This window comes from Puma concolor, chromosome A1 (assembly GCF_028749965.1).
Source record: "Puma concolor isolate L17-30 chromosome A1, mPumCon1.1.hap2, whole genome shotgun sequence".
NCBI classification, from domain to species: Eukaryota; Metazoa; Chordata; class Mammalia; order Carnivora; family Felidae; genus Puma; species Puma concolor.
This window is the reverse complement of record NC_141667.1, coordinates 122,861,957-122,888,817: the sequence shown is the minus strand read 5'-3', so window position 1 is coordinate 122,888,817 and position 26,861 is coordinate 122,861,957. Positions and strand designations below refer to the sequence as shown.

Below are 26,861 nucleotides of genomic sequence, written 5' to 3'. Positions count from 1 at the left end.
AAGCTCATGTTTATCAGTTCTGGTAAATTTAAACATGTTTTTTAGATTCTAACTCATTGCAGTATTTTTAATATCTGTTTTTTAAAATGATGTTTATTTATTTTGAGGGAGAAAGAGAGTCCCAAGTAGGCTCCTCACTGTTGGTGCAGAGCCTAATGCGAGGCCCAAACTTAGAAAGAACCGTGAGATAGAGACCTGAGCCGAGATCAAGAGTCAGATGCTCAACTGACTGAGCCACCCAGGCACCTCAAAAAGCTCAGGATGTTTGTTTGATGGAGCTTCTTGTTGAATCTGACTAGACTGTTTCTTTGAGTGGACGTCTTTAGGTCTCTTCTTCTGGGCTGCTTAGTTTCCCCCAGAGAATAGGCCTGACTGCTAGTAAAAAGGGAACTGAGGGGCACCTGGGTGGCTCAGTTGGTTAAGCTTCAGTCTTCAAGCTCAGGTCATGATTACACGGTTTGCGTTGGGCTCTGTGCTGACAGCTCAGAGCCTGGAGCCTGCTTTGGATTCTGTGTCTCCCTCTCTCTCTGTCCCTCTCCTGCTCATGCTCTCTCTCTCTCTCTCTCTCTCTCTTTCTCTCTCAAAAATAAATAAACATTAAAAAAAAAAAAGAAGGGAGCTAAGTGCGGAGAAAGCTAGGAGATCTCAACACTTGGTACATAAATCTCTCAATCACTCTTTTCTGATTTGCTACCCTTTCTCCCAAACTGTGTGTCTCCAGCCCAAAACTCTGTGCTTTTACACTGGTCAGAAAAAAAAAAAAATCTCTAGTCTTCTAGTGGGGATCCTGGAACTGGGTTCTGGGCTGAGTCTGTCACCTTTCTTTCTGCTTTTAAATCTCATTTTCATTCCTACTTCTACCAGTAACTGCTGCCACCAGTTTTTGAGCCTTTTGAGGATATAGTGCAAGACATGTCGCTCTTCTGCTTTCTGGTTTAGGATTCACTTCTCTTGGGTCTGCTGTGGTAGTTGTCACCTTTCCTCTTGCTTCTGGCTTTTGGGATTTTATTGCTGCTTCCTCTCCTGGTACTTGTCTCTATATATTTTTTGACTTAAAATTAACAAAACTTTACTGACATTACATTAACATTTACATTTACTAAAGGATTATTTATGGAGTAAATGTGTGTGTTTAATCATTAAGTAGAATATTAAAATTGCAGTTACTTCTTTTGATGGTCTTTTCTTTGATGAACTACATACTTAGGTTAAAAACAGCAGTCACATTCACTGTTGTGTCCTCTACCCCACACCAATCATGGCCAGACTTGTTAACACATTGAGTGGTGGTACATTATTCTAGCAGTTAAAACACTTGCATGATGGAACTTTCTGGGATTATGAGGTGGAGGGAAAGATAGGAGATGCTTAATGCATCTCTCTATCTTGGCTCTGATTGTTCTTGGAGGAAAAGGGGACCTCATGACCAAGCCTAAGTTTAGGCAGACTCTGTTGAACACCTTTTGCCATCCCTAATCTGTGCCCTAGCATGCTCTAGTCTAGGCATAATCATAATAATATAGTAAAAAGCAAGCATAGCTTTGGAACTTAGCCTGAGAGAGCTCTCGTTGCTCCTGGGGCCAGCAGGGCCAAGCAGGCTGTAGTCAGAGCTAGTGCCTGAGTTGTAGGCATGTCTGTCACTTTTAGTGTGTGGACATTTGACTTTACTGTCTTCTTAATGTAGAATATTCCATTTCTTGCTATGCCAGTTGTTTTCAGAAGAAAAAAACAGTCTAGGAATTAGTGTGATTAAAATACCAATTTTCCTTCACTTGTACCACAAACATTTATTGAATACCTGTTTGTACCTAGTACAGTATGCTAAGTGTTATAGGTGGAATACTAAATGTTACACATTTCTTATTTCTCAGGAGTTGAAGGTTGAAGATGCCAGTTTCTCCTTTGTGTTCCTTGCACTTTTGTTCCTATTTCTTTTTAAAATTGGTAATTATAGAATCACAATTTTAATTTTTATTATGAAACACGGTACATACAAAAGGAATACATGTAATGCATAAGGTTATAAAGCCTGCAAATAAATCAAATACCTGTGAGTTGGCAGTCCTTTTTGGAAGGTTTTTTTGTGTGTGTGTCATACCTCCTTGCTTTTAGACTAGCCAGTAAGAGAGAATAACTTTTGTCTTTGTTGCTTTAGAAAGCCTGGTTTCTCATCAGTTTTCTCCGTGTTTTATGTGCTCCTGGTGCTAAGTAGTGATAGGGATGCTACCTGCTGCTGGTTACTCACGGACCTGTCATCACTGTCCCTTCCACAGTTCAGCACTCATCTGCATGTGGCTCCATGCCTCCTCTGTACATTTATTTGGTGATTGTAAAGTAATGTGAATATTTTAGGTACATGTGAACTGGTCGGTTAAGAGGGCATTGAGATAAGCTGCCATTTCTTTAGGTAGATTTATGTTAAAACTACACCTCCATCCTGCTTTAGGTAACATGTGCTGATAAGGTACCTGTGATGTGCCACTCGGTGTTAAATGCTACGGTGAATATAGAGATAAACCATGCAGAGGTCCCCGTCTGTGTCATGGATACTTTGCTAGTCTCCTTTTTTCCCCTTCCTGAATTGTTATTGAAGTATAATTTACATGCAGAAAAATGCACAGATCATAAATGCACAGCTTAGTGAATTTTCACAAGTTGAACGTGCACTTTTAACTAGTACCCAGATCAAGAAATGACATTATAAGCACTTGAAAAGCCCCCTTCACGTACCCTTCCAGTTACCTCCTCTGCATTGACTGGCATGTTAGATTTGCTTGGTTTTGATCTTTATTTAATATAATCATACAGTAAATGCTATTGTTTCTGGCTTCCTTTGCTCAACATTATTTTTGTGAGATTCACCCATGCATTGTATGTTGTCATAGTTTATTCACATGGCTGTGTAGTATTCCACTGTATGGAGATCCCACAATTTAGTTATCTATTCTGCTATTGATGGGCATTTAATTTAGATAGTTAAATTAAAACAACAGTAATGTTTTAAACGTCCTGGTATGTCTTTTGGTGAACATATGTGTTTCTGTTAGATATATAACTAGAGTAGAATTGCTGGGTTGTAGAGTATATACAGATTCATCTTTAATAGGTAATTGCCTTGGTCACAGGTGACTTCAGCTCACGTCATGATCTCACGGTTTGTGGGTTCTAGCCCCGCGTTGGGCTGTGTGCTGACAGCTCAGAGCCTGGAGCCTGCTTTGGATTCTGTGTCTCCCTCTCTCTCTGCCCCTCCCCGACTCGCATGCGCTCTTTATCTTTCTCTCAAAAAATGAATAAACATTAAAAAAATAAGATAATTGCTGAACAGTTTCCTAAAGTGGTTGTACAGATTTATAGTCCCAATTTGAGAGTTTGGTTGTCATATGTCCTCATCAGCATTTGGTGTTTTCTGCTTTTGTATTTTAACTATCGTCTATGGTTTTAATTTGCATTTCTGTATGACTAATACAATGGAGCACTTCTTAATAAGTTTAGTGGCCATTTGGATAACTTCTTTTGGAACTGTCTCTTCAAGTTTTTAAACCATGTTTCAGTTGGGTGATTTCCTTTTTCTTTGTTTTTCCTTTTTCTTGTTTTTTAGAAACTATGTATGCTGGTTATGAGTCTTTTGTCTGAAAAATACATCTTCTGCCACTCTGGGTTGTCTTCATTTTCTTAATCGTGTCTTTTGAGTGAATAAAAGTTAATATGAGAAGCAAATGTGGGTGAACTTCTTTATGTCTTTGGACACAAAAAAGCTAACGATAAAGGAAGAAATTGGTAGTCTGCTTTTGAAGAACAGCAGTAGGATCGATGTGTACCACTTCTATAGGAAATTGCTGATAAAAATATGCCATCCCCTGTGATGCCCCAAACACTAAGCTAATCATCGGTTAGAGAATATTGACATAACACACAAAAAGGTAGAGCCCAGAAGAAACCAGTTGCTAGACCTAAAAAACTACTTCCTTTGGTATTTTATTTTAATATAATGGTATATAGGAATAGTGCTTCTGTCGGTAGATTTAATGAAAAAGTTTTTTCATCCTTGCTGACAGATCTTGGTCTTCATAGTTATACATAAAGCATCCTTAAACACATCTCATCAAATTAACTTTTTAACCTCCAAAGTTATTATTACAACTTAAACTAATAGTCTTCCTAGTAAATGGAAAAAATGGAAATGTTCTTTCAGGAACATTAAGGGGACAATAATCAAAAATTGATGTGATCCTGGCATGTATTAGTGCTTGATAAAATTTTATTGAGTGAGATATTTAAATTTCTGACTCTCCATGAGGAAGGTTGTTGTGGGCTATGGCAGAAGAAAAGGTAATAGAACAGAAAGCTTGAATCACAATATATTTACATTTGATTATACTCTAGGTTTTATGTCTACATTAATAGTGTTTGCATTTTATTTTTTATTTTTTATTTATTTAAGTAATGTCTACACCCAACATGGGGCTTGAACTCACGGTCCCGAGCCCAGGAGCCTCATGCTCTTGCTGACCGAGATGGTCAGGTGCCGTAATAGTGCTTACAGTTTCAGTACTCCTGTGTGGTTGAGCTGTTTTACAGAAAGTTATACAAATCAAACTAATTAAATATATTGTTAGATTTCGTGAGTTTGAGCCCCCTCTTGGGCTCTGCACTGACAACATGGAGCCTGCTTGGGAGTCTCTGTCTCTCTCTGCCCCTCCTGTGCTCATGATCCATCTCTCTCTCTCTGAAAAATAAATAAACATTTTTTTTAAAAAAGCCTACTTGAATAGATGTCAGTTGTATTCCATGTTCTGTTGGGACAACTTTTTTTTTTAAGGCATTGCTTAATGTACAATTTTAAGTGGTGAATAATTAGGAGTTCATTTTTGCTTCCATGTTGGTATTTTAGAGCTGTCACATATCTTGAATACAACATATGGGTTTAAAAATAAAAGCATGAGCAGTATTCACCACTTTTGCATTGAAATTATGGACTAGATTTGATATAAATTATTTAAAAGTGAGTCTGGTCTTGCTACTATTTTTACGTTGATTATTCTGTAAACAAAAGATGAATGGTTTCTATCATCCTGTCAAAAGCAAGGGGACTAAGCCAAGTGCTTACTGTCCATTTCAACTTATCTTTGCCAGGAATTTTAATTACTTTTCCAAGTAGGCCCTAGAGCTCTGAAGCCTGAGTTTTCTAAGGAAGTAAGAAATGGAGAAGAGGTAGGACTCAGGATGTTATGGAGGACACATTGTTAGTAAATAGTTTGGTTGCTACTTCTTAAAAGAGGCACAGAGACCTATTTGAAAATGTTGCATGGTTGTCCCTCCTTGTTTCCCCAGTCTTTATAAAATCATGAAGCATGGGGAGGGTGGGGCTTATCATTAACTTGGAAGGCTCTTGGCTACAGATTTTGTTGAAGGTAAGTGCCAGAAAGCACCAGGCGCCATTTACTAGATGCTGTCTTGGTGATGCTATCAGTGGTGGAAATACTTGAGCATAAGACATGGATCCCAGAGGTTGGCAGGTTGATCACAATTTTCTAGTCCCACCCAAAAATCTCACAGTGCTACTATCATAGCCATAGTTGGCTAATTTAGTATCTCTGTGGATGAGGAGTGATTTCTTTTTTTTAAGTTTATTATTATTATTATTATTTTTTTTTTGAGAGAGAGAGAGGGAGGGAGGGAGAGAGCTTGAGCAGGGGAGGGGCGGAGGGAGAGGGAGAGAGAGAATCCTAAGCAGGCTCTGTGCTGTCAGCATAGAGCCGAAAGTGGGGCAGAACTCAGTTCAAGAACCATGAGTCAGACACTTAACCAGCTGAGCCCCCCAGATGTCCTGAAGAGTGATTTCTCCTAGCACCTTGGCTTCTTAGGAAGGTTGAAGTTGGAGGTGAGTGGCTACTATCTTGCCTTCCTCTTATCTCTCTGGATGGTATTCCTTGTTACTTGCATATCAGGTGAAGAAAGAAGAAAGCACAAGTTGTTATATTCTAGTTCATAATATTTGCTCTCATTTCTAAGGACTAGCATAAATACAGAAAGTATTTTCTCTCCTTCCAATCCAAATTTTATTCATCAGTTGTATTTATATATGTAATAGTGATCATCACAGAAATCTTTATTTTTTTAATGTTTATTTATTTTTAAATTTTCTAAATGTTTTTATTATTTTTGAGAGAGAGAGACAGACAGACAGAATCTGAAGCAGGCTCCAGGCTCTGAGCTATCAGCACAGAGCCCAATGTGAGACTCGAATTCATGAACCACGAGATCAGGACTTGAGCTGAAGCCAGATGCTTAATGACTGAGCCACCCATGCGCCCTATTTATTTTTGAGAAACAGAGAGAGAGAGAGAGAGAGAGAGATCATGAACGAGGAAGGAGTAAAGAGAGAGGGGAGAAAGAATCTCAGCAGTCTCCACACTGTCAGCACAGAGCCTGATGTGGGGCTTGAACTCATGAACTGTGAGATTGTGACCTGAGCTGAAACCAAAATTTGTATGCTTAAATGACTGAGCCACCCAGGCATCCCCATCACAAAAATCTTTAAGTGAAAAGCTTTATGAACTGATGGCCTTTCTAAGGGGATTTACTGTGGTATTAGTTTTCTTTTCCTCTGTTATTGCATTGACTTTTTAAGGCATTATTCTGATTACTCTTCTTTTGCTTTGGTGAATTTTGACTTTTAATTGTGTTTTTATTATGGTATTAAGATTTGCATTTATTTTTTCCTTCTGACATGAGACATAGTATTGGGGATAATCTAATTCTGGTGGTTTATTTTTAAAATTATCTTTGGGGAAACTTTTGAAGTAGAAAAAAATAAATTAATGCTATTCATTCTCAGCTCTTAAAATAGGTTGTTAGCCAAACTGTTTTGGGTTTTTTTTAAAGATTTTATTTTTAAGTAATCTCTACACGCAATGCGGGGCTTGAACTCATGACCCTGAGGTCAAGAATTGCATCCTCTACTGACTGAGCCAGCCAGCCATCCCAAACCGATGTGATTTCTTGATCCTAATATTTTTCTTATCAGGAGGGGAGAACATTAAGAATTTTTTTTTTTTTTACTACAATTAGTTTGTAATTTACTGTGTTACTTTTCTTTATTTTTGTCTGTTCGCAAGTACATGTTCCATGTTGAGATCTGAGGATACTGATGGGAACAGGACCATTCTCTCCCATTTATGAGCATAGACGTTGATTTAGTAAGAGAATGATGATTTGGAGCAGTTAATTTTCAGCCCCCCCCCCCCACTATGAAAATGCTTTAATGGTGGTGTCTGTACAGCATATGAGATCACAGCAGGAAAAAGAGCAAGAGACATGGCTACACACAGAGACGTAGCTTTCAGAGAACTGGTTACGAGTGAATACAGAGTTCACACAGCGTCCATGTTTTATTGGGTATCAGCTCTGGGCCACCTCTTCCTCTGCCTCCTCTTCAAACTCACCTTCCTCCTTGACTGTGCTGTCCTGGTACTCAGACACCAGGTCACTCATGGTGCTCTCTGCTTGGTAAAGTCCATCTCATCCAAACCTTTACCTGTTAACCAGTGCGGGAAGGGCTTATGCCAGAACAAGGCTGTGAACTGCTCTGAGATACATATGAACAGCTCCTCAATGGACGTGCTATTGCTGATGAAGGTGGCAGACATTTTTAGCACCCCCCCCCACAGGGTGGGGTGGCACAGCTGATTTTATATTATTGGGGATCCCACTCCACAAAGTAGTTGCTGTTCTTGTTTTGGACGTTAAGTGTATGTTCATCCACCTTCCTTTATGGACGTGTGGCCCTTCAACACTAGGGTCACAGTCAGGTAGTGGCTGTGGAGGAGGTCCCAGGTGGTCATCATGTTCTTGGCATCGAACGGCTGCCGAGTGAGGTCTGGCACCATCAGGGCCCAGTACCGTGGCTGCCTTGGATGGTCAGTGAGGCAAAGTCCCACTGCACTGAAGAAGTACAGGTGGGGGAAGGGCACCATGTTGACAGCCAGTGTGTGGAGTCAGCACTGAGCTGGCCAGGAAAGTGCAGGCAGGTGGTGACCCCCCCCCCCCCACCCATGGTGGTTGACACCAGGTGGTTGAGGTCCCTGTAGGTGGGTGTGGTCAGTTTTAGGGTTCTGAAGCAGATGTCACAGAAGCAGAAGCAAGGCCTCATTATCGGTGCAGTAAGTTTCATCTGTGTTTTCTACCAGCCGGGTGGACCCAGAGGGTGGCATCTGTCCAGCACCTTGACTGAAGGCACCACGCTGAATGTGTTCGTGATCCTTTCGGGACACTCCTCCCGTATCTTGCTGATGAGGAGGGTACCCATCCCAGACCCGGTTCCCCCCTCCCCAACCTAGGGAGTGGGTCAGCTGGAAGCACTGCAGGCAATCACAACTCTCAGCTCCTTCCTCACAACATCCAGCACCCAGTCGGCCAGCTCTGCACAGTGCATATAGGGCCCTGGACCCAGTTGTTCTCAGCACCACTCTGACCTAAGATGGAGTTATCTGGCCTAAAGATTTGCCGGGAGGGCTGGAGCACACGCAGTCCGTGTTACCGGGCTCCCAGGTCAGTGAGCGTAGTGTGGGGCACGTATTTGCCACCTGTGGCCTCTTTGTAATACATGTAAATTTGCTCCAGCTGCAGGTCGAGGTGGCTGTGGTAAGTGCCGGTAAGGTCCGTGCCAGGCTCGTTGCTGATCACCTTCCAGAACTTGGTGCAGATATGGTTGCTGCCCTGGCCTGTCTGCAAAGTGCAAGATCTCCCTCTTGGCGGGAGTATTGGTGGCAGTGTGGGCAGAAGGACCGGTGCAAGAGCAGACCAGTGGGTGTGCAGAGTGCTCTTCAGTTTTGTTTCATTTTTTTAAAGAGTTTTTTTTTTAATGTTTATTTATTTTTGAGAGAGCACAAGCAGGCGAGGTACAGAGAGAGGGGGGGACATAGAATCCAAAGCCGGCTCTGTGCTGACAACAGAGCCCCATGTGGGGATCCAACTCACAAACTGTGAGATCACAACCGAAGCCAAAGTCATATGCCCAACCGACTGAGCCACCCAGGTGCCCCTTCAGTTTTGTTTTAAACAAAATTTACATTATATAAGTTTGCCTTTTCAAAATTAGAGAATACTTTATTTTGAGATGTAATTCACATACCACAAAATTCACCTTTTTAAAGTATACAGTTCGTGGATGTTGACTATATTCACAAGGTTTGAAACCATTATCACTATCTAACTGCAGAACATTTTTATCACCCAAAAAGAAACCTGGCAGTTTCCGTTAGCAGTCACTTACTCCCCCTTCTTCCCTTCCCTAGCCTCTGGCAACTACTAATCTTTGTCTCTCTTGGATTTGCTGTTTCTGGACATTTTATATAAAGGGAATCATAAAATATGTGGTCTTTTGTGAGTGGTTTCTTTCACTTAGCATATTGTTTTCAAGATTCCTCTGCATTCTGGCATGTATCAATGATGAAATTATGAAGTGGGGTTTGTGAGCAAACGGCTAAGAAAGAATTCTTGAGACCTTTCTCTTTTTTTGGTGCAAAAAGGTGATTTTATTATAGTAGGGGGACAGGACCTGGGGGCAGAAAGAGCTGCCCTGGAATTGTGAGGAGTGAGTGATTATATATATTTTTAAGTTTGTGGAGGAAGATGGGTAGAGATAAAGTAGGTTTCTAAGGAATTTTGGAAGCAGGACTTGTAAGAACTTGAGGGGCTAGCTGCTGTTAAGATAAAATTACTTTTAGGGGCTCCTGGGTGGCTCAGTTGGTAAGCGTCCGACTTCAGCTCAGGTCACGATCTCGCGGTCCGTGAGTTCGAACCCTGCATCGGGCTCTGGGCTGATGGCTCAGAGCCTGGAGCCTGCTTCCGATTCTGTGTCTCCCTCTCTGTCTGCCCCTTTCCTGTTCATGCTCTGTCTCTGTCTCAAAAATAAAAATAAACATTAAAAAAAATAAAAAAGATAAAATTACTTTTAGTTTTTAATAAAAAACATTAAGGCACTAAGGGAGCCATGAGTTCCTTGAGGAAGGTCACGCTCTGCACGTTTCAGGTGTCTGTCAGTGGGCTGCAAGCTGTAAGGAGATTTAATTTAAGCTACATCTCTCTTGCTTTTGTTTCCCTCATCATCAGTACTTTTTTGGAAGGGGGATATACCCTGTTTTGTTTATCCGCTCATCAGTTGATGAGCATTTTGGCTATTGTAAGTAATCCTGCCATGAATATTCATGTACAAGTTTTTCTGTGAAACTGTGCTCTTGGTTCTCTTGAGCATATACTTAGGAGTGGAATTGCTGGATCTTTTTATAACTCTGTTTAACCTTTTTTGGAGGAACTGCCAAACTTTTCCACAGTTGCACCGTTTTACATTCCTATTGGCAGTGTATGAGGGTTCCAATTTCTCTACGTACTCAACAACACTTGTTACTTTCCTTTTTTATTTTTTTATAGCCATACTAGTGGGTTAGAAGTAGTATCTCTTGGTATGATTTTACATTTCTGTGATGACTAATGATGTTCAGCATCTTGTGTACACTGCTCATTTGTGTATCTTATTTGGAGAAATGTGTATTACAAGTCTTTGCCTGGGGCGCCTGGGTGGCTCAATTCGTTAAGTGTCCTGTTCATCTCAGGTCATGATCTCATGGTTCAGGAGTTCAAGTCCTGCGTTGGCCTTTGCACTAGTGGTACATAGCCTGCTTGGGATTCCCTCTCTCTCTCTCTCTCTCTCTCTCTCTCTCTCTCTCTCGCCCCCCCCCCCCCGCCCCTCCCTCACTCGCATGCACTTTCTGTCTCTCTCAAAATCAATAAATTTAAAAATAAATTTTAAAGTCTTTGCCTATTTGTTTATTATTTTAAAGTAATCTCTACACCCAACATGAGACTCAAATTCATGACCCCAAGATCAAGAGTTGCATGTTCTACCAAGTGAGCCACCCAGGTGCCTCTGTGCTAGTTTTTAAATTGGATTTTTTTATTGGCAGGTTTCTCCTTATCAGAAGTATTTACCTTATTTTAAATGTCATCCCCTAATTACTAGCAATATAATAGGGAATTGTTCTTGAATATAAAGAGTTTGTTGATGTTAGAACAATAAAGTTTATAGTTAGTATACAATTAAAAATCTAAGACTATGTACAGTAGAAAATTCCTAGTCCTCACAAACTTTGGCTATTTATTTTTTTTTTAAGTTTATGTATTTATTTTTGAGACAGAGAAAGAGAGAAAGAATGAGAGAAAGAACTAATAGGGGAGGGGCAGAAAGAGTGGGGGACAGAGCCTCTGAAGCTGGCTCTGTGCTGACAGCAGACAGCCCAGCACAGGGCCTGAACCCACGAACCTCGAGATCATGACCTGAGCCGAAGTTGGGCACTCAACCGACTGAGGAACCCAGGCACCCCACAAACTTTGGCTATTTCTGAATAACAGAGTAAAATGCATACTCAGTTGTTTACCTAAAGAAATGTGCTTATTTATTTTCTGTTAATTATACTGTCTCATCTGGTAGGATTTAGAGTATGCAGAAGTAGCGGGCTGGTAATGAGAGGTTTAAAAATTGCATTATAAGGTAAAAGATTTAAGATTTAGCTCTAAAATTAGAAATAGTAAGTAACATTTAAAGCTAGAGTTTAGGCATTGATCCAGGGTTTTCTGAGACTTACTGTTAATAACTAAAAAAGGGATTTAAAACATAAAGGAATTTTCATGCTGTTTAAATAGGACCCAACCAAGAGAAAAAAAATGAGTGGTGCGAATACTTGTAACATTATGGGTTTCTTGGCTAGTTCAGCATTATTTTCCACATGCTTGTTGTGTTTGTGTGAATTATGAGGTATATTTTGGTACATTTTGTCATGTTTAAGGCTTTTTGGGTCTTTTGTAGGGTTTTTTGTTTTTCCATCCATAGTAAGTAGAAACCAAGAATGACTTTTTATTTTATTTTATTTTTTTTTTTATTTTTTTAAATTTTTTTTTTTTTCAACGTTTATTTATTTTTGGGACAGAGAGAGACAGAGCATGAACGGGCGAGGGGCAGAGAGAGAGGGAGACACAGAATCAGAAACAGGCTCCAGGCTCTGAGCCATCAGCCCAGAGCCCGACGCGGGGCTCGAACTCACGGACCGCGAGATCGTGACCTGGCTGAAGTCGGACGCTTAACCGACTGCGCCACCCAGGCGCCCCAAGAATGACTTTTTAAAAAAGTTTTTTTTTTTAATGTTTATTTTTGAGAGAGAGAGAGAGAGAGACAGACAGACAGACAGACAGAGCATGAGTGGGAAATGGGCAGAGAGAGAGGGAGATACAGAATTCAAAGCAGGCTCCAGGCTCTGAGCTGTCAGCACAAAGCCCGATGTGGGTCCTGAACTCAGAAGCGTGAGATCATGACTTGATCTGAAGTCGGATGCTTAACCAACTGACCCACCGAGGCCCCCCCCGCGAAGAATGATGTTTAAGTGCCTTTAGATACTGCCATCCAGTACATTTGTGAATGTTGCCCCTTACTTAGGCCTAATCATAGCTCTGACTCTGCTGTTGCTTAAAAACAGCTCATTTCAGGTTGCTTGGGTTGCTCAGTCAGTTAAGCATCAGACTCTTGATTTCAGCTCAGGTCATGATCTCACTGTTCGTGAGATCAAGCCCTGTCTTGGGCTCCACTGCTTTGGATTCTCTCTCGCTCTCTCTCTCTCTGTCTACCTCCCCCCCCCCCCCCCCCCCCCGCAATAAACAAATAACCCCAGCTCATTTTTCAATGGAAGACCATCTTTAGAACGACTCAGGGGAGAGGAGTGATGAGGCCTTTTTGCTGGGGTGTGAACTCAATAAGAATTTAAACCTGCAGGGTATAAGTGTCTTTAAAGTATCTTCTTTTCCCTACTCATTAGGAATATAAATTCCACTTCCAGGAAGTCTTCCTGTCTCTTAGGCCCCATAGGTCCCTATCATCTAACTCTCATGGTACCCTGGACTTCACTGCAACACTCACTTCACTGGAGTCCCTTTTATGCTGGGTTTCCTCACTAGAATGTGAGCTCGAGGAGGTCCTCATTGCATCTGCCTTGTTTCCCACTATATTCCTCATGTCTGGCACACAGTGGAACTCATCAAGTGAATAAATGAGTGCCCCAATCTGTGAACTGTTGGAACAACTTTACCCATTAAAATAAGAGAGGGGCACCTTAGTGGCTCAGTTGGTTAAGCGTCCGACTTCAACTCAGGTCATGATCTCACAGCTCATGAGTTCCAGCTGCGTGTCCAGCTGTGCTAACAGCTTGGCGCCTGGAGCCTCTTTTCAGATTCTGTGTCTCCTCCTCTCTCTGTCCCTCCCCTGCTAGCACTCTGTCTCTCTCTCTCTCAAAAATAAATAAACATTGGAATGCCTGGGTGGCTCAGTTGGTTGAGCATCCAAGTTTGGCTCAGGTCATGATCTCACAGTTTGTGGGTTTGAGCCCCACGTAGGGCTCTGTGCTGACAGCTCGGAGCCTGGAGCCTGCTTCAGATTCTGTGTTTGCCTGTCTGTCTGCCCCTTCCCCACTCGTGTGTGCTATCTGTCTGTCTCTCTCAAAAGTAAAAATAAACATTAAAAAAAAATTTTTTTTTAAAACATTAATAAAAAAACTTGTTAAATTCAAGTTTGCTTCTCTTAGAACTACAGCTGTGTATGATTTCTGTATGGGAGATTCCTTAAACTGTTGTTTAGGTAAAATAACACGTATTTCTTTCTCATAGCAACAGTATAGATAGGACACAGTGGAATGTAGTAAGGAGTCATCACAGCCTTTATGTTAGATGTGCTGTATTTCACTGGCTGAATCTGGAGGACAAAACATTATTAGCATCTATTTGTAGGTACATATTAAAAAAATAGAAAGTGATCAAGGCCAAGAGGTACCACAGCAAATTGTGATATGCAAAGTGGGAATGTAGAAGAGTTTTAGGGTCCTTTTAGGGACCCATGACAGAGTCTGCTTAGAGTATGCAGTGGAACATGGGTAATAAGGAAAGTGGGAGCCAGGGCACAATGGAGCGGATGAGGGGCGGTGGAAAGAGAAAGGCCACCGGATTTTCAGATGATTGGATTATTCCTCTCAGGGCTGGAGACCTGGGTGGTTTTAGGTAGTTTTGTACTAAACTCAGTACTTTATATTGCATGCATAGGTAATTGTATAATTCTATTTGGAAAAAAAAATGCCATTTAAATCTTATTTAGAGATAAGTGAAATTGATCAGAATTGTCAAGAAAAGAATCAGTCCCAACAGGTATTTATTTTCTGTCATAGACACAAAATCGGAGGATCCCCCTACCCACCACACGGAATAGCATAGTAGGGAGAGAGCCAAAGGTGCCACTGCTTTCCAAACCTGCGTGCCTGTCTGTATCCCCTACAACCAGGATTCTGTGACAGGTTGGGCTTAGGTTCCCACTGACCTTGTTCATAAAAGAGACTGGGCATCTTTCCAACACTAGGCCCAAAGTGGCTATGACCCTTATTCTCTCAGAGGGTCTCAGGAGAGAGCCTGAAGATCCCTGAGCCTCAGGGATGTTGTAGGGATGGCTGTGCAGGAAAGATTCCCAGGGACAGAAAAGAGGAACGTTGAAAACACATTTTGGAACCAAGTAACCAACTTGATAGCCTTATAGATATGCCCCGCTACAGTTCTGGTGTGCATCCCAGCCCCGATTTGTTTGTTGGCAGAGCCACATTAATGGCCATAGATATCCCCCAAAGTGTAAAAACATATATACTTAGGGATTCTGTTGTTTACCAAGTTATTCTTCACACAGATGGTGGTCACTAAATACTTCTTGCAGGTGGTTACCTCTCTTTTTTTCCACCCAGTAGTATTTTATTTTAAACACATTTCTTGATGGAGCCTAAACTTAAGACCAGCACATAGAAAATAAGCCAGTGTTGGGAAGCCTAAACAGTGAGGTCCTGGGTTCATCCCAGAGTGTGGAGCCTCCATAGTCATAGTGGGTGTTTTTTGTCATTTTTGTTTTTGGTTGGAAATAGTATTAGTACATGATTCTAAAGTGATGAATTTTTTTAATTAAAAATATTTTCTAATGTTTATTTTTGAGAGAGAGAGAGAGAGAGAGAGACAACCCTAATGGAGGAGGGGCAGAGAGAGACCGAAGAGACACAGAATCTGAGGCAGGCTCCATCCAGGCTCTGAGCTGTCAGCACAGAGCCCAATGGGGGGCTCAAACTCATGGACCATGAGATCATGACCTGAGTTGAAGTTGGATGCCCAACCAACTGAGCCACCCAGGAGCCCCGAAAGTGGTGAATTTTAATGGAGCAAAAAACTTTACTTGGAAATGTTTGTTTTTTTTATCCTCACCAAAGAGAAAATGGGGGTTTCTGAGACCGTTGGAATTTCTTTGCTCTGTTATCTCTTCCCCTGGTGTGGGATGATCAAATTCCACATTTCCAGGTTGCTAGGAGACAGGCAGCCTATCTTGTAGATACTGGCACGTAAGATCTCTTTATTCTTTGGACTTCTGTATTTCTCAGAATTGTCATGCTTCTTTTCTAAACCCTAAATTATGCAGAGACAACATGATTATATGACCCAGCTCAGGAAATATAAAGCGGGTCAAAAATACCAAGCTAAGTTTAAATAAAGAACATTACTGGCTGCAGTATATTAAGGCATCATTCTTGCAAAGTCCATATTTGCCTCTCTTTGCTGATGACTCTTTTGTGACATTTTCAGGGCACAAAAGTGGTTATGCGGGAGTAGGCTGAGAATACCCTATCTAGAGATTCATATAATGTTGAAAGTATTGCAAGTGGGGGCACCTGTGTGGCTTAGTGGGTTGAGCCTCTGACTTCGGCTCAGATCATGATCTTGCAGTTCATGAGTTTGAGCCCCGTGTCGGGCTCGCTGCTGTCAGCGTGGAGCCTGGTTTGGATCTTCTGTCGTCCCCCTCTCCCTCTGCCCTTTCCCCACTTGTGTGCATGATTTCTCTCTCTCTCTCTCAAAAACATAAATCATTAAAAAAAAAGTATTGCAAGTGAACCTTGGCCCCAGGAACTCAATTTTTGTGTTCTTAAAAAATAGTGTCTCAGTGTCATTTTTTTTCTTTTTCTTTTTTTTTTTAAATTTGTGTGTGAGAGAGAGAGCTTGAGCGGGGGAGGAGCAGAAGGAGAGGGAGAGAGAATTCCAGGGGTGCCTGGGTGGCTCAGACTGACTTTGGCTCAGGTCATGATCTCAAGATTAATGGGTTCCAGTCCCACATCAGGCTCTGCACTGACATCATGGAGCCTGCTTCAGATTCTCTCTCTCTCTCTCTCTCTCTCTCTCTCTCTCTCTCTCTCTCTGCTCCTTCCCTGGTCTCTCTCTCTCTCTCAAGTAAATAAATAAGCTTAACAAAAAAGTGAGAGAGGGAGAGAGAGAGAATCCCAAGCAGGCTCTGTGCTGTCACCAGGGAGCCTGATGCAGGACTGCATTCCACAAACCTTGAGATCATGACCTGAGCTGAAATTAAGAGTCAGACACTTAACTGCCTGAGCCACCCAGGTGCTCCCAGGAACTCTATTTAAATAATTTACTGATGGGGGGTGGGGAGGTCCTAGGATCATGTGGCTTTACTCTAGCTATTTTGCCCTATATGCTTTCCTTAAAAGGAAAATTCATCTTACATTACCATACAGTTTTTTGGGGAGGGCCTTAAGTTTAACGTTAGAGTACTAGGGTTCAAAAAAATGTGCCTAGATGGTAGATGTTGATAACTTGGCACCAGAATTCTTCTGAAATTGAATACATTGCAATATGTTTAAAAAAGTTTTTATTTATTCATTTTGAGAGAGACAGAGCAAGTGGGGAGGGAGAGAGAGAGAGAGAGAGAGAGAGAGAGAGAGAGAGAGAATCCCAAGCAGGCTCCTCACTGTCAGCTTGGAGCCTGATGTGGGGCTCGACCCCATGAAACTCAAGATTGTGACCTGAGTTGAAACAGTTGGACGCTTAACCAACTGAGCCACCCAGGCACTCCTGAATACATTGCAGTATTAATCAGAAGTTTTTTGTTGGCTTCTGATTTTGAATGGCATAGGGATTGGAGACTGAGATGGTTAGTTAAAATTTAAGGAATTCGGGAGCTCTGCTTCATGTTACCACCGGTCAGGCTCTCTGTTTTCCTGTCTGAATTCAACGTGGAGTTTTTTGTAGCAGTTGGTTTAGAAGGGTGTGTGTTTTGGGAGTGGCTCAGTTGGTTCCCTGTATCATGATGGCCCACAGCAGGACCCAGACCCCTGAGTCAGTTCCATCGATAAATACGGTTATTACTTTACAGATGGACTCCCATTCTCAGCCAGTTCATCTTTTTTAAATGAGCTGTAGTTTATTGTCACACTATAAGAATTAAATCTAATGTCTTGTTCTATGAAGATGAGTTTGAGTAGATCGTGCAGACTGGCAATGACAGGAAGACAGACACCCTTTTCATTGTGAGTTATTTGGAGTAACTGGGGTTGTAGATTTGACCGAGAAAGTCTCTGAGATAGGGAAGAGGGAGAATTACTGACAGAGGTTATTTGTAGAATTATGTAGAATTTAATGTTTTCGTAAAGGTCTTAATTACTTAAGATTTAATTTCTATGTGCAGACTGAATATAATGGTAAACCTTGGTTTGGTATGATTTAGCTTTGTTTCAACAGATGATTATTGGATTGTTTTTCTAACTTAAAAAATTACATGAGTGGTAAATGTTCATTACCAAAAATTCAGTATACATATAAACAAGAAAAAGGAAAAATTCCCTTATGATTGTATCAGCTAGAGGTAAACATTGTAAACTGTAGATGTCTATCATTCTGACTTTCTTGTCTTCACTTAACTGTCTTTCAAAAGCAAATTATGTTTTGCCTGCTATTTGGTAAATTTTGCTTTTTTTCATGTACAGCATAAATACCCATTCAAGCCATCACATTTTATTTTTATGGGTGCTTAGTAATCCATTGTGAGATGACCTATAATTTATTTAAAAGTCCCCCATGATTGGAATTTAGGTTGTTTCTATATTTTGCTGCAGTAACATTAATATCTACCCTTTTGCCCCTTTATTTTCTTAGGATAAATTCCTGAGAGTAGAGTACTTTGTTTCTTGCTTTAAAAAATATATATATTTTTAAAATTTTTTTCAGTGAGAGAGCAAGAAAGAGCACGAGTGGGGGAGGGGCAGAGAGAGAGAGAGGGAGACAAAGAATCCAAAGCAGGCTCCAGGCTCTGAGCTGACAACACAGAGCTTGATGCGTGGCTCGAACTCACAAGCCGTGAGTGAGATCATGACCTGAACTGAAGTGGGAGGCTCAACTGACTGAGCCACCCAGGCTCCTGAGAGTAGAGTACTTTGTAAAGGATTTGTACGTTTTAAGATTTTTGAAACACATTGCCAGATAGCTTTCCAGAAAGCTATTCCAGAAAGGCCATTCCAGTTTTCAGTTTCTTCTCTAATTGGCTTTATACTTGGATTAAAATGTGGAATTTTTATTTAGTTGCAGAATGAGGAAGAGCCTGGAGAGCCAGAACAGGCTGTAGGTGACGCTCCTCCACCTTACAGCAGCATCTCTGCAGAGAGTGCAGGTAGGTAACCCGCAAGGTGACTCTTGAACTCATGAAATGCACTTAGCCAGAGACTTGTCCAGTGTGTGTTTGTCTTTGCCTTTGCTTCAGCTTTCCTTAAGAAGTCTTTGACGTTGTTTGTAGTTTGTAGCCGGAAGTGGAAAAAACTCATGTTACTTTTCTGAAAAACACGTAAAACTCCATCTCAGTATGTCTTTTTTATGGAACTCCATTTCATTCCAATAGGCCCTTCATAAAAAGGAAGTAGAAATTCAGGAACTAGGTGATCATCTGATTTTTTTGTTCTTTTTGTAGTTTCCTCATTAATTGTTTTGCTCTTTGTGATGTTAGTGCCTGCGACCTGGAACATAGTACATTTGATTGATTTGTGCTAGTAAATTCTTAATTTAAAAGAAAAAAAAACAAAACTAAAAGTCTCTCAGTTCTTTCATAATATTCCTCATAGTTCAAGCCCTCCTTGAATAATCTTTTGTCTTCACATTTTATGCCGAATTATCTATTTAATTTTCACATATATACATACAAGGGATGGGGAAAAAGAAAGAAAATCTCAACAGTTGAGGACTTTTGGTAGTTTAAAGCTTCCTGATAAGCAGTTCTGCTTTAATTGCTGAAAATGGACCAGTTTTGATGGAACCTCTTCATTTTCTCTAAAAGAGAAATGTGGCATGAAATCGTGCATGGTGCCACCATTGAACCCATCCTACTGCCAGGGTAGATAGGCAAGTTGAAGACAGCATTTATCCCAAAGAGCCTCATAATCCTTTTCAATACAGTATTTGGGCAGCTATTGTCAGTTGATGAGGGCTTACTTTGGTTGGTAGTCTCTGGGGCCCTGAGGCTGCCGTTTAATTAAGAAGAACACAGGTCAGAAAGTTTTTTCCCTCTACTCTGGCTTCAAATTTTGAACTCTGTATCCTTGTATTAAGATTCTTTTATTTATAAGCATCTAAAACTAACAATGCTAACTTCCGGTTTTTGAGGAATTGCAGGGTGTCTCCTTGAATCAAATTAAGATGAAAACACCAAGACTTGGGAAAGAATTGCAAAGCCATGCCGTATTTACTCATTTCTACCCAGACTATAAGTACTAGTTATCCATTAAATACATCCACTGAAAATTTAACTCATTAATAAGAAATTTGGTTCCTGTTTTTTTAATGATAAAAGTCTTTTATATTTAGCTACCCAGAATTATTAAGAGGTAATTTTTTTCCTGAATATCTGAGTTTGTACTTTCTGTAATTGTAAAAAGTTAGAACCATTTTTGAGACAAATCTTTTTCAAACACTTCCTTCCCTTATTCACTTATATCTCATATTCTTTGTTTACATTTTTTCTTATGATTTAGGGATTGCAACCAGACACATTATCTGGAAGATATTCTGTTCTATACTATAGTGATGCCTTTATTCATTGACATTTGTAGAACTTTGATTCAAGAATCAGATTCTCCCTTAGCTGTCAGATGGTATTTCCCATAGCTGTCCTTACAGAAATCCCTTTAATCTTTCTCTTTTGTTGTTGTTAATCTTGCTGTGGCCCTCAACAGCAAAAAACGAAGCTTCTTGAGATTGGGTATAAATTAGAGGTAAACTACTTCTAGAATAGAGCCTGAAGAATACTCTTGTGAATAAAGTCTTTGGATTTTATAGCATTTTGTCTAACTACACAGAAGCCTTTAAAACAAACAAACAAATAAAATACATAAGTAATACATAAAAATAAAATAAAATAAACACCCAAACTTTTAACTTCCTGAGTCTCTACTGAGCTCTTTGAGTTTCAGATGAGTGAAGTTTCAGGGAAATCTTTTTTAGGGATCATAAGTTACTCAAGAACATTAATTTTTTGTGTATGAACTGGGGTTTTCCATTTTGACTTTTTTTTTTTAAAAAGGAAACCTCTAAAATGGTTTAAACGGCCTTTTCCCCCTTTGTTGTTAAATTAACATTGCTAATTTTTTTTCAGATAAATGCTATGTGTACCTGTTACTCCATTTATGAGGAAAGTGATTAGAAACAATATGACACATGCATGTTGGTAGGGAAAAAAAAGAGCACAAGTCATTATTTCGCACACTCTACGTATTTTAATTTGTGATATATAAATTGAACAGTCTAACAAATATTGGTTGTTGTTGTTCTGAATGTATTAAATAAACTTGAAAGATTGTCACTAAACTTTTCTTGGTAACTTAAAATGATGTGAGTGTGTATATTGATGGATCCCATTACAAAATATTTTGAAATAGGGAAATAAACATGTTGTTAATTTTCTTCAACTTAAGGTGGTAGGTATCAGTTTTATTCATGTATTCAGAATTACTATGTTAGTAGGCTAATTTAAATTGTACATTTCTGTTTGTAATAACTTAGTTTGACTTGATAAATAAAAAGAAATTTGATAGAAGATTATGCAGTGTTTTATAATGTATGTATCACATTAATTATATATGTATGTATTACATTAATGTATATATTATAATGTATGTGTGTGCATGTATCTTAAATAGTAATTTTGACATGGAAAAAAACAAGTTCTTTAAATTGGGTTAGGTGGCAGCTTTAGTTTCAATAACACATTTTCCTATATTTTCTTCTAAAAGCTTTAATATTTTATTTTCATATGTAGATTTATATTCCATCTGATATTGTTTTTTTTCTGTATAGTGTAAGATAGTGGTCAAGATGAATTTGTTTTTCTGTATGGATCAGCAGTTGGTACAGCACCATTTATTAAAAAGACCATTCTTTCTTCCCTGCCCTACAGTGTCACCTTTGTTGTAAATCAGATGACCATATATGTGTGGATCTCTTTCTGGACTCAGTATTCTAATGTTTATTTATTTTTGAGAGAGAGCGACATAGAGTGAGCAGGGGAGGGGCAGAGAGAGGGAGACACAGAATCCGAAGTGGGGTCCAGGTTCCAAGCTGTCAGCATGGAGCCTGACACAGAGCTTGAACCCACGCATGAACTGTGAGATCGTGACCTGAACCAAAGTTGAATGCTTAACCGACTGAGCCACCCAGGCACCCCTGGACTCATTTTTTTGTTCTTTGGTCTGTTTATTTATCCTTATGCCCATCCCCTACTATTTTAATTGTAGAGCTTTATAATCTTGATATCTGGTAATGTAGGTCCTTCACACTTAACTGCGCTTCAAGATTGCTTTGGTTTTTCTTGGCCTTTTGCATATATATACATTTTACAATTAAATAGGTTTGTCAGTTTCCATAAACTGTAACAAAAGAAAACAGTAATTCTGCTAGAATTCTAGTTAGAATTGCACTGAATCTGGGATCAGTTTGAAGAGCATTAACATCTTTATAATACTGCTTCCAGTCTGTAAACATGATATATCTCTCCATGTAATTAAGATCTTATTTAATTTCTCTCAGTAGTATTTTATAGGTTTCAACATTGAGTACTTATATATTTATTACTAGATTTACTTCTCATGTTGTTGTAAAAAATGGTCCATATATAATTTTACTTTCTGTTTGTTGCTGGTATATGGAAATACAATTGATGATTTATATCCATCCAAAGACTTTGCTAAATTCATATATTAATTCTAATAGGCTGTCTGTAGATTCTCTTGAATTTTCTGGGTCTATAATCATGTCATCCATGATTAAGGACAGTTATTTCTTCTCTTCTAATACTTCTGTCTTGTATTTCCTTTTCTTGCCATATTATATGAACTAGTAGGATCTTTAAGGTAATGTTTGATAGGAAGTAGTGACAGTAGGCATTTTTGTCTAATTCTAATCTTAGGGGAGAAAGCTTTTAAAAATTTGCAATTAATTATGATATTGACTCTAGGTATTTTGTAGAGACTTATGATCAAATTAAGGAAGTTTTATTCCTAATTTGCTAAGTGTTTTTTTATTATCAGTAGGTGTTGAATTGTGTAAAATGCTTTTTGTGTCCATGTGAATACAATAGAATTTTTCTTTTTTCTGTTAATGAGGTGAATTGTATTGATTGATGATTTCAGTAATATATTACAGTAAAATTGGAAGTTAATTACAATTAACCAGAAGAAAAAGAAGAGAGAAAAATGTTAATCTTGATGAACTATAGGACTTTTTTCAAAATGTTTGTTTTTTAAAAAAAATGGTGTAGAAATTTAATAGATTTTTAAATATATCTTTTCTAATAAATATTGAGTTCCTTATCATAGAAGTTAATGAGAATGAAGATACATTAAAAAGAGGAAATGAAAGATTTAATTCAGATAAATGATGGCTCTGTAACTGAATTAGTTACCTCAGTTCAGTTACCTGTAACTGAATTAGTTACCTGAACTGATTAGGCACATCATAGAAAACAGTACCTGGTAAAACTAATGGGTAAGAATCAAAGTGCCAGAATAAACTCGTGGGAAATGAATTTTAACTTTTTTATTAAGTTGGTTTTCCTCTTTATAGTTGGGAGGAAACTATGGTACAGCTTACAGACACACAGGTGATGTATTTTTGGCTTAAATATTGTCTTTATGCCACTGTTAATACTGAGTGCCTTTGGTGAACATATCAAGTGACAGTTGAAAAAAGTGTTCCAAGGCATTTGGGAGGGAAGGCAAAGTGATTTAAATGAATCTGCTTAAATAATTAAAAGGTGGATGAATTTAAAAATCATTCTCAATCTCTTATATTCTTATATGAACAGTTTGGTTCAGTTATTCTGTATGTACCCTTAGAAGTATGGCTGGTTTTTGTTTTCCAGAGTTAGTAGAAATCATCTTTTTCCTGCGTTTAGCTGATGGTCAGTTAATTATGACTTCCTTTTTATTCTGCAGCATATTTTGACTACAAAGATGAGTCTGGATTTCCAAAGCCTCCGTCTTACAATGTGGCAACAACACTGCCCAGTTATGATGAAGCTGAGAGAACAAAGGCTGAGGCTACTATCCCCTTGGTTCCTGGAAGAGTAAGTCCAAATTACCATGTTACTTGCTTGCTGCTTTATGGGAATTAGGGTCTCTTCATTACCCACTTTTTTTTTTTTCAGTACCCACTTTTGATGTATTGCTTATGATTGTACTAATTCATAAACGTACAGTTAATTTTTTATTGTTTAAATTTTAGTTAACATAGAATGCAGTATTGGTTTCACGAGTACAAGTCAGTGATTCATCACTAACATACAACACCCTGTGCTCATTGCAGCAAGTGCCGTCCTTAGTACCTCACCTGTCTAGCCCATCTCCCACCCACCTCCCTCCGTCAACCCATAGCTTGGTCTCTATCATTAAGAGTCTCTTGTAGTTTGTTTCCCTCTTTTTCCCCCCTTCCATATGTTCATCTCTTTCGTTTCTTAACTTCCACATACGAGTGAAATCATAAGGTATTTGTCTTTCTCTCATTGACTTATTTTGCTTAGCATAATGCATCCTAGCTCCATCTATGTCACTGCAAATGGCAAGGTTTCATTCTTTTTGATGGCTGAGTAATATTCCATTGTGTGTATATGTGTATATACACACACATGCACACATACCACATCTTTAGCCATTCATCAGTCAGTGGACATTTGGGGTCTGTCCATGGGTTGGCTATTGTTGATGATGCTGCTATAAACATTGGGGTGCATGTGCTCCTTTGAATTTGTATTTTTGTATCCTTTGGGTAAATACCTAGGAGTGCAGTTGCTGGATCATAGGGTAGTTCTATTTTTAGTTTCTTGAGAAAGTACAGCTATTTTTTTAAAAAACAAGTACATTTTCTTTTGGGATAACAAACTCCTACCTCTTCCTGAAAATGATGTGATAAAAGTTACAGATCAGCAAAAAAAAATCACTAGTCAGGCCAGTTTAAATTTTCCCTGTATCTCCACTTCCACCACCATTTTCTCAACTTTCCTGCCCTAACTGAAACGTCTTAGAGCAGGGGCTGATTTAGGAAATACACTGACTTTGCCTTGATCTACACATTTCATATTTTGGCGTTAGGTAGATAGGGAGATTTATGGAGAGAATAAGTTCATCTTTATAGAATTAAACTTATGAAACTTATAACAGGGCCCCAGCAATTGTCTAGGTGAATCTCATGTCACCAGTAGTCCAGACCACTCCTGTGTCTGTGAGGACATAGTGAATTCGGATCCTGTAGTTTGGGTGTGATGAAAGCCAGTGGGAGATTTTAAGGCACTCTTTGTTCTTGATGTCAGATCTGCAAGTGACTAGATGTGATTTCATAAATACTCATCCAGGTTAAAGCTGATGGCAGGTAGGGCCTTGGGCCAGTATTGGGAAAATGTAGAGTAGGGGCAGTCAGGGTTCCAGACTCATCCTGAGAGGAAACTAGAGTGAATAATAAGAACAAAAACAGAGGTTTAGCCGGGACAGTGCAGTGGCATAGGCCCCAGAAGTTCAGGCCTTAGGGTAGAGGACTGTTGACAGACCATACCTACTATGAGGAGTCAGGCTCCTAAAACCACTACTTGATAGAAATAATAGTTCATAAGCCTAGACTAGGCTGATTCCATATGATAGTGTGTGCCCAGTTCTTGTAGTTTCCAGGGAGAAGCTACCAACCTTCAAGGAGCTTATTGTCTAAGGACAAAACAGTCTTCATATAATACTGGAAGCCAGCGACATGCTTGGCACGTACTCAGTTTCTAGTATATTGTTTCCAGTCCTTACAACAACCTTGCAAGATGGAGATTATTTTATCCCCATTTTACAGAATTGAGCCCAGAGAAATTAAGTAATTTGCGCAGTCATAATAGCTAATAAGTAGCACAGGTGAGAGTCACACCCAGGTATTCTAGACTCTAAAGTCCTATGTGTGTTCTTTAGTTCCCTTATATTATATGGTAACTGTCCCATGGAAATAGACCAGGAGATTAGCTCTGATTAATAACAGAACTCCTTAGAATACTTTTATTTGACAAGGATACATATTTAGGAACCTGTTAAACGTTATTTAGCAAACATGTATAGACCACTTTTTTTTTTTTTTTTTTTTTTTTTTTTACAATGTGCTATGTATTTTGTAATGGATAGGTAGAAAGTTTTGAATAAGGCAGTACTCCTGCTATACAAGAACTTAAAGACAGCTGGGGAAAAGGCCCCCAAATACCAATATCTAAGCAGCACAGGTGCCGTGAGCATGAAGAACTGTGACTTTTTACTATGTGATTGTGGGGGAAATGGGATTTGAAGTGGATCCTGAGTTTTGATGGATAAGAACATTCCAAAAGGAAAAGTCCAGAAAGCAGACATGAATTTAGCCAGTGTGGGAAAGGGTCTGTGAATGTAGTACTTGATTTTGCTTGAGCCAAGAGTTTGTGACCAGACTATAGGCTGTAGAATGTTTTGAATGCTAGGGTGAGGCATGTAGGCTTATGTGTGGGTCACACAGAATCTTTGTGAAAGTTTTTGAGCAGGGATATGATAAGACAAGTATGGTGTTTTAGAAACATTAACCCAGCAGCAATTTGTAGGAGGAATGATAGTACAGATACCAAGGACAGGAAGAACAATTAGAAGGCACCTACAAGGAGCACCTGGGTGGCTCAGTTGGCTAAGCATCACACTCTTGATTTAGGCTCAGGTCATGTTCTCACAACGAGTTCGAGCCCTGAGTCAGGCTCTGCGCGTACAGTGCAGATTCTCTTTCCCTCTCCATCTGCCCCTCTGCGGCTTGCGCAAGTGCTCTGTCTCAAAAGTAAATAAATAAACTTTTTTTTTTTTTAAAAGAAAGCACCTGCAGTATTACTAGAAATTACTTCCCTGTCTTTCTGTAGTATATCTTTGAGTATTTATGCAAAAAAAAAAACAAAACAACCCAATTAGTTTCTAATTAGGCAAGGCCTTATTTTCCTAATATGAAGTCAGAAACTGGGTACTTAGTATTTAAAAAAAAAACAAAACAAACACATTCTTGTAAAATTTTTTCCTCCCTCCCTCCCTCCCTCCCTTCCTTCCTTCCTTCCTTCCTTCCTTCCTTCCTTCCTTCCTTCCTTCCTTCCTCTTTTGAGAGAAAAAGAGGGTGCAAGTGAGCGAGAGGCAGAGAGAGAGAAGCAGGGTTTACTTGAAGCAAGGCTTGAGCTCACCCAAAGCAGGGCTCACTCTCACCTGATGCAGAACTCGAACTCACAAACCACAAGATCATGACCTGAGCCAAAGTCAGATGCTTAACCGGCTGAGCCACACAGGTGCCCCTCCTTTTTTTTTTTTTTTAACAGTTTATTTATTTTGAGAGAGAAAGCACTAGTGGGGGAGGGGCAGAGAGAGAGGGAGAGGGAGAATTCCAAGCATGTTCCAGTGCTGTCAGCACAG

General features: G+C 39.5%; 1 protein-coding gene and 1 pseudogene across 1 annotated transcript in view; one reads left to right on the top strand and one right to left on the bottom strand.

The window, feature by feature from the left end:
* Nucleotides 1-26,861, top strand: part of NDFIP1 (Nedd4 family interacting protein 1) — a 57,254-nt gene that overhangs the window by 14,539 nt on the left and 15,854 nt on the right. The window contains exons 2-3 of the mRNA XM_086701671.1: nt 18,481-18,568; nt 23,376-23,506. Coding sequence (XP_086557797.1) covers nt 18,481-18,568; nt 23,376-23,506 — 219 coding nt within the window. The remainder of the gene's footprint in view (nt 1-18,480; nt 18,569-23,375; nt 23,507-26,861) is intronic.
* Nucleotides 7,402-13,060, bottom strand: LOC112860610 (tubulin beta-4B chain pseudogene; annotated as a pseudogene).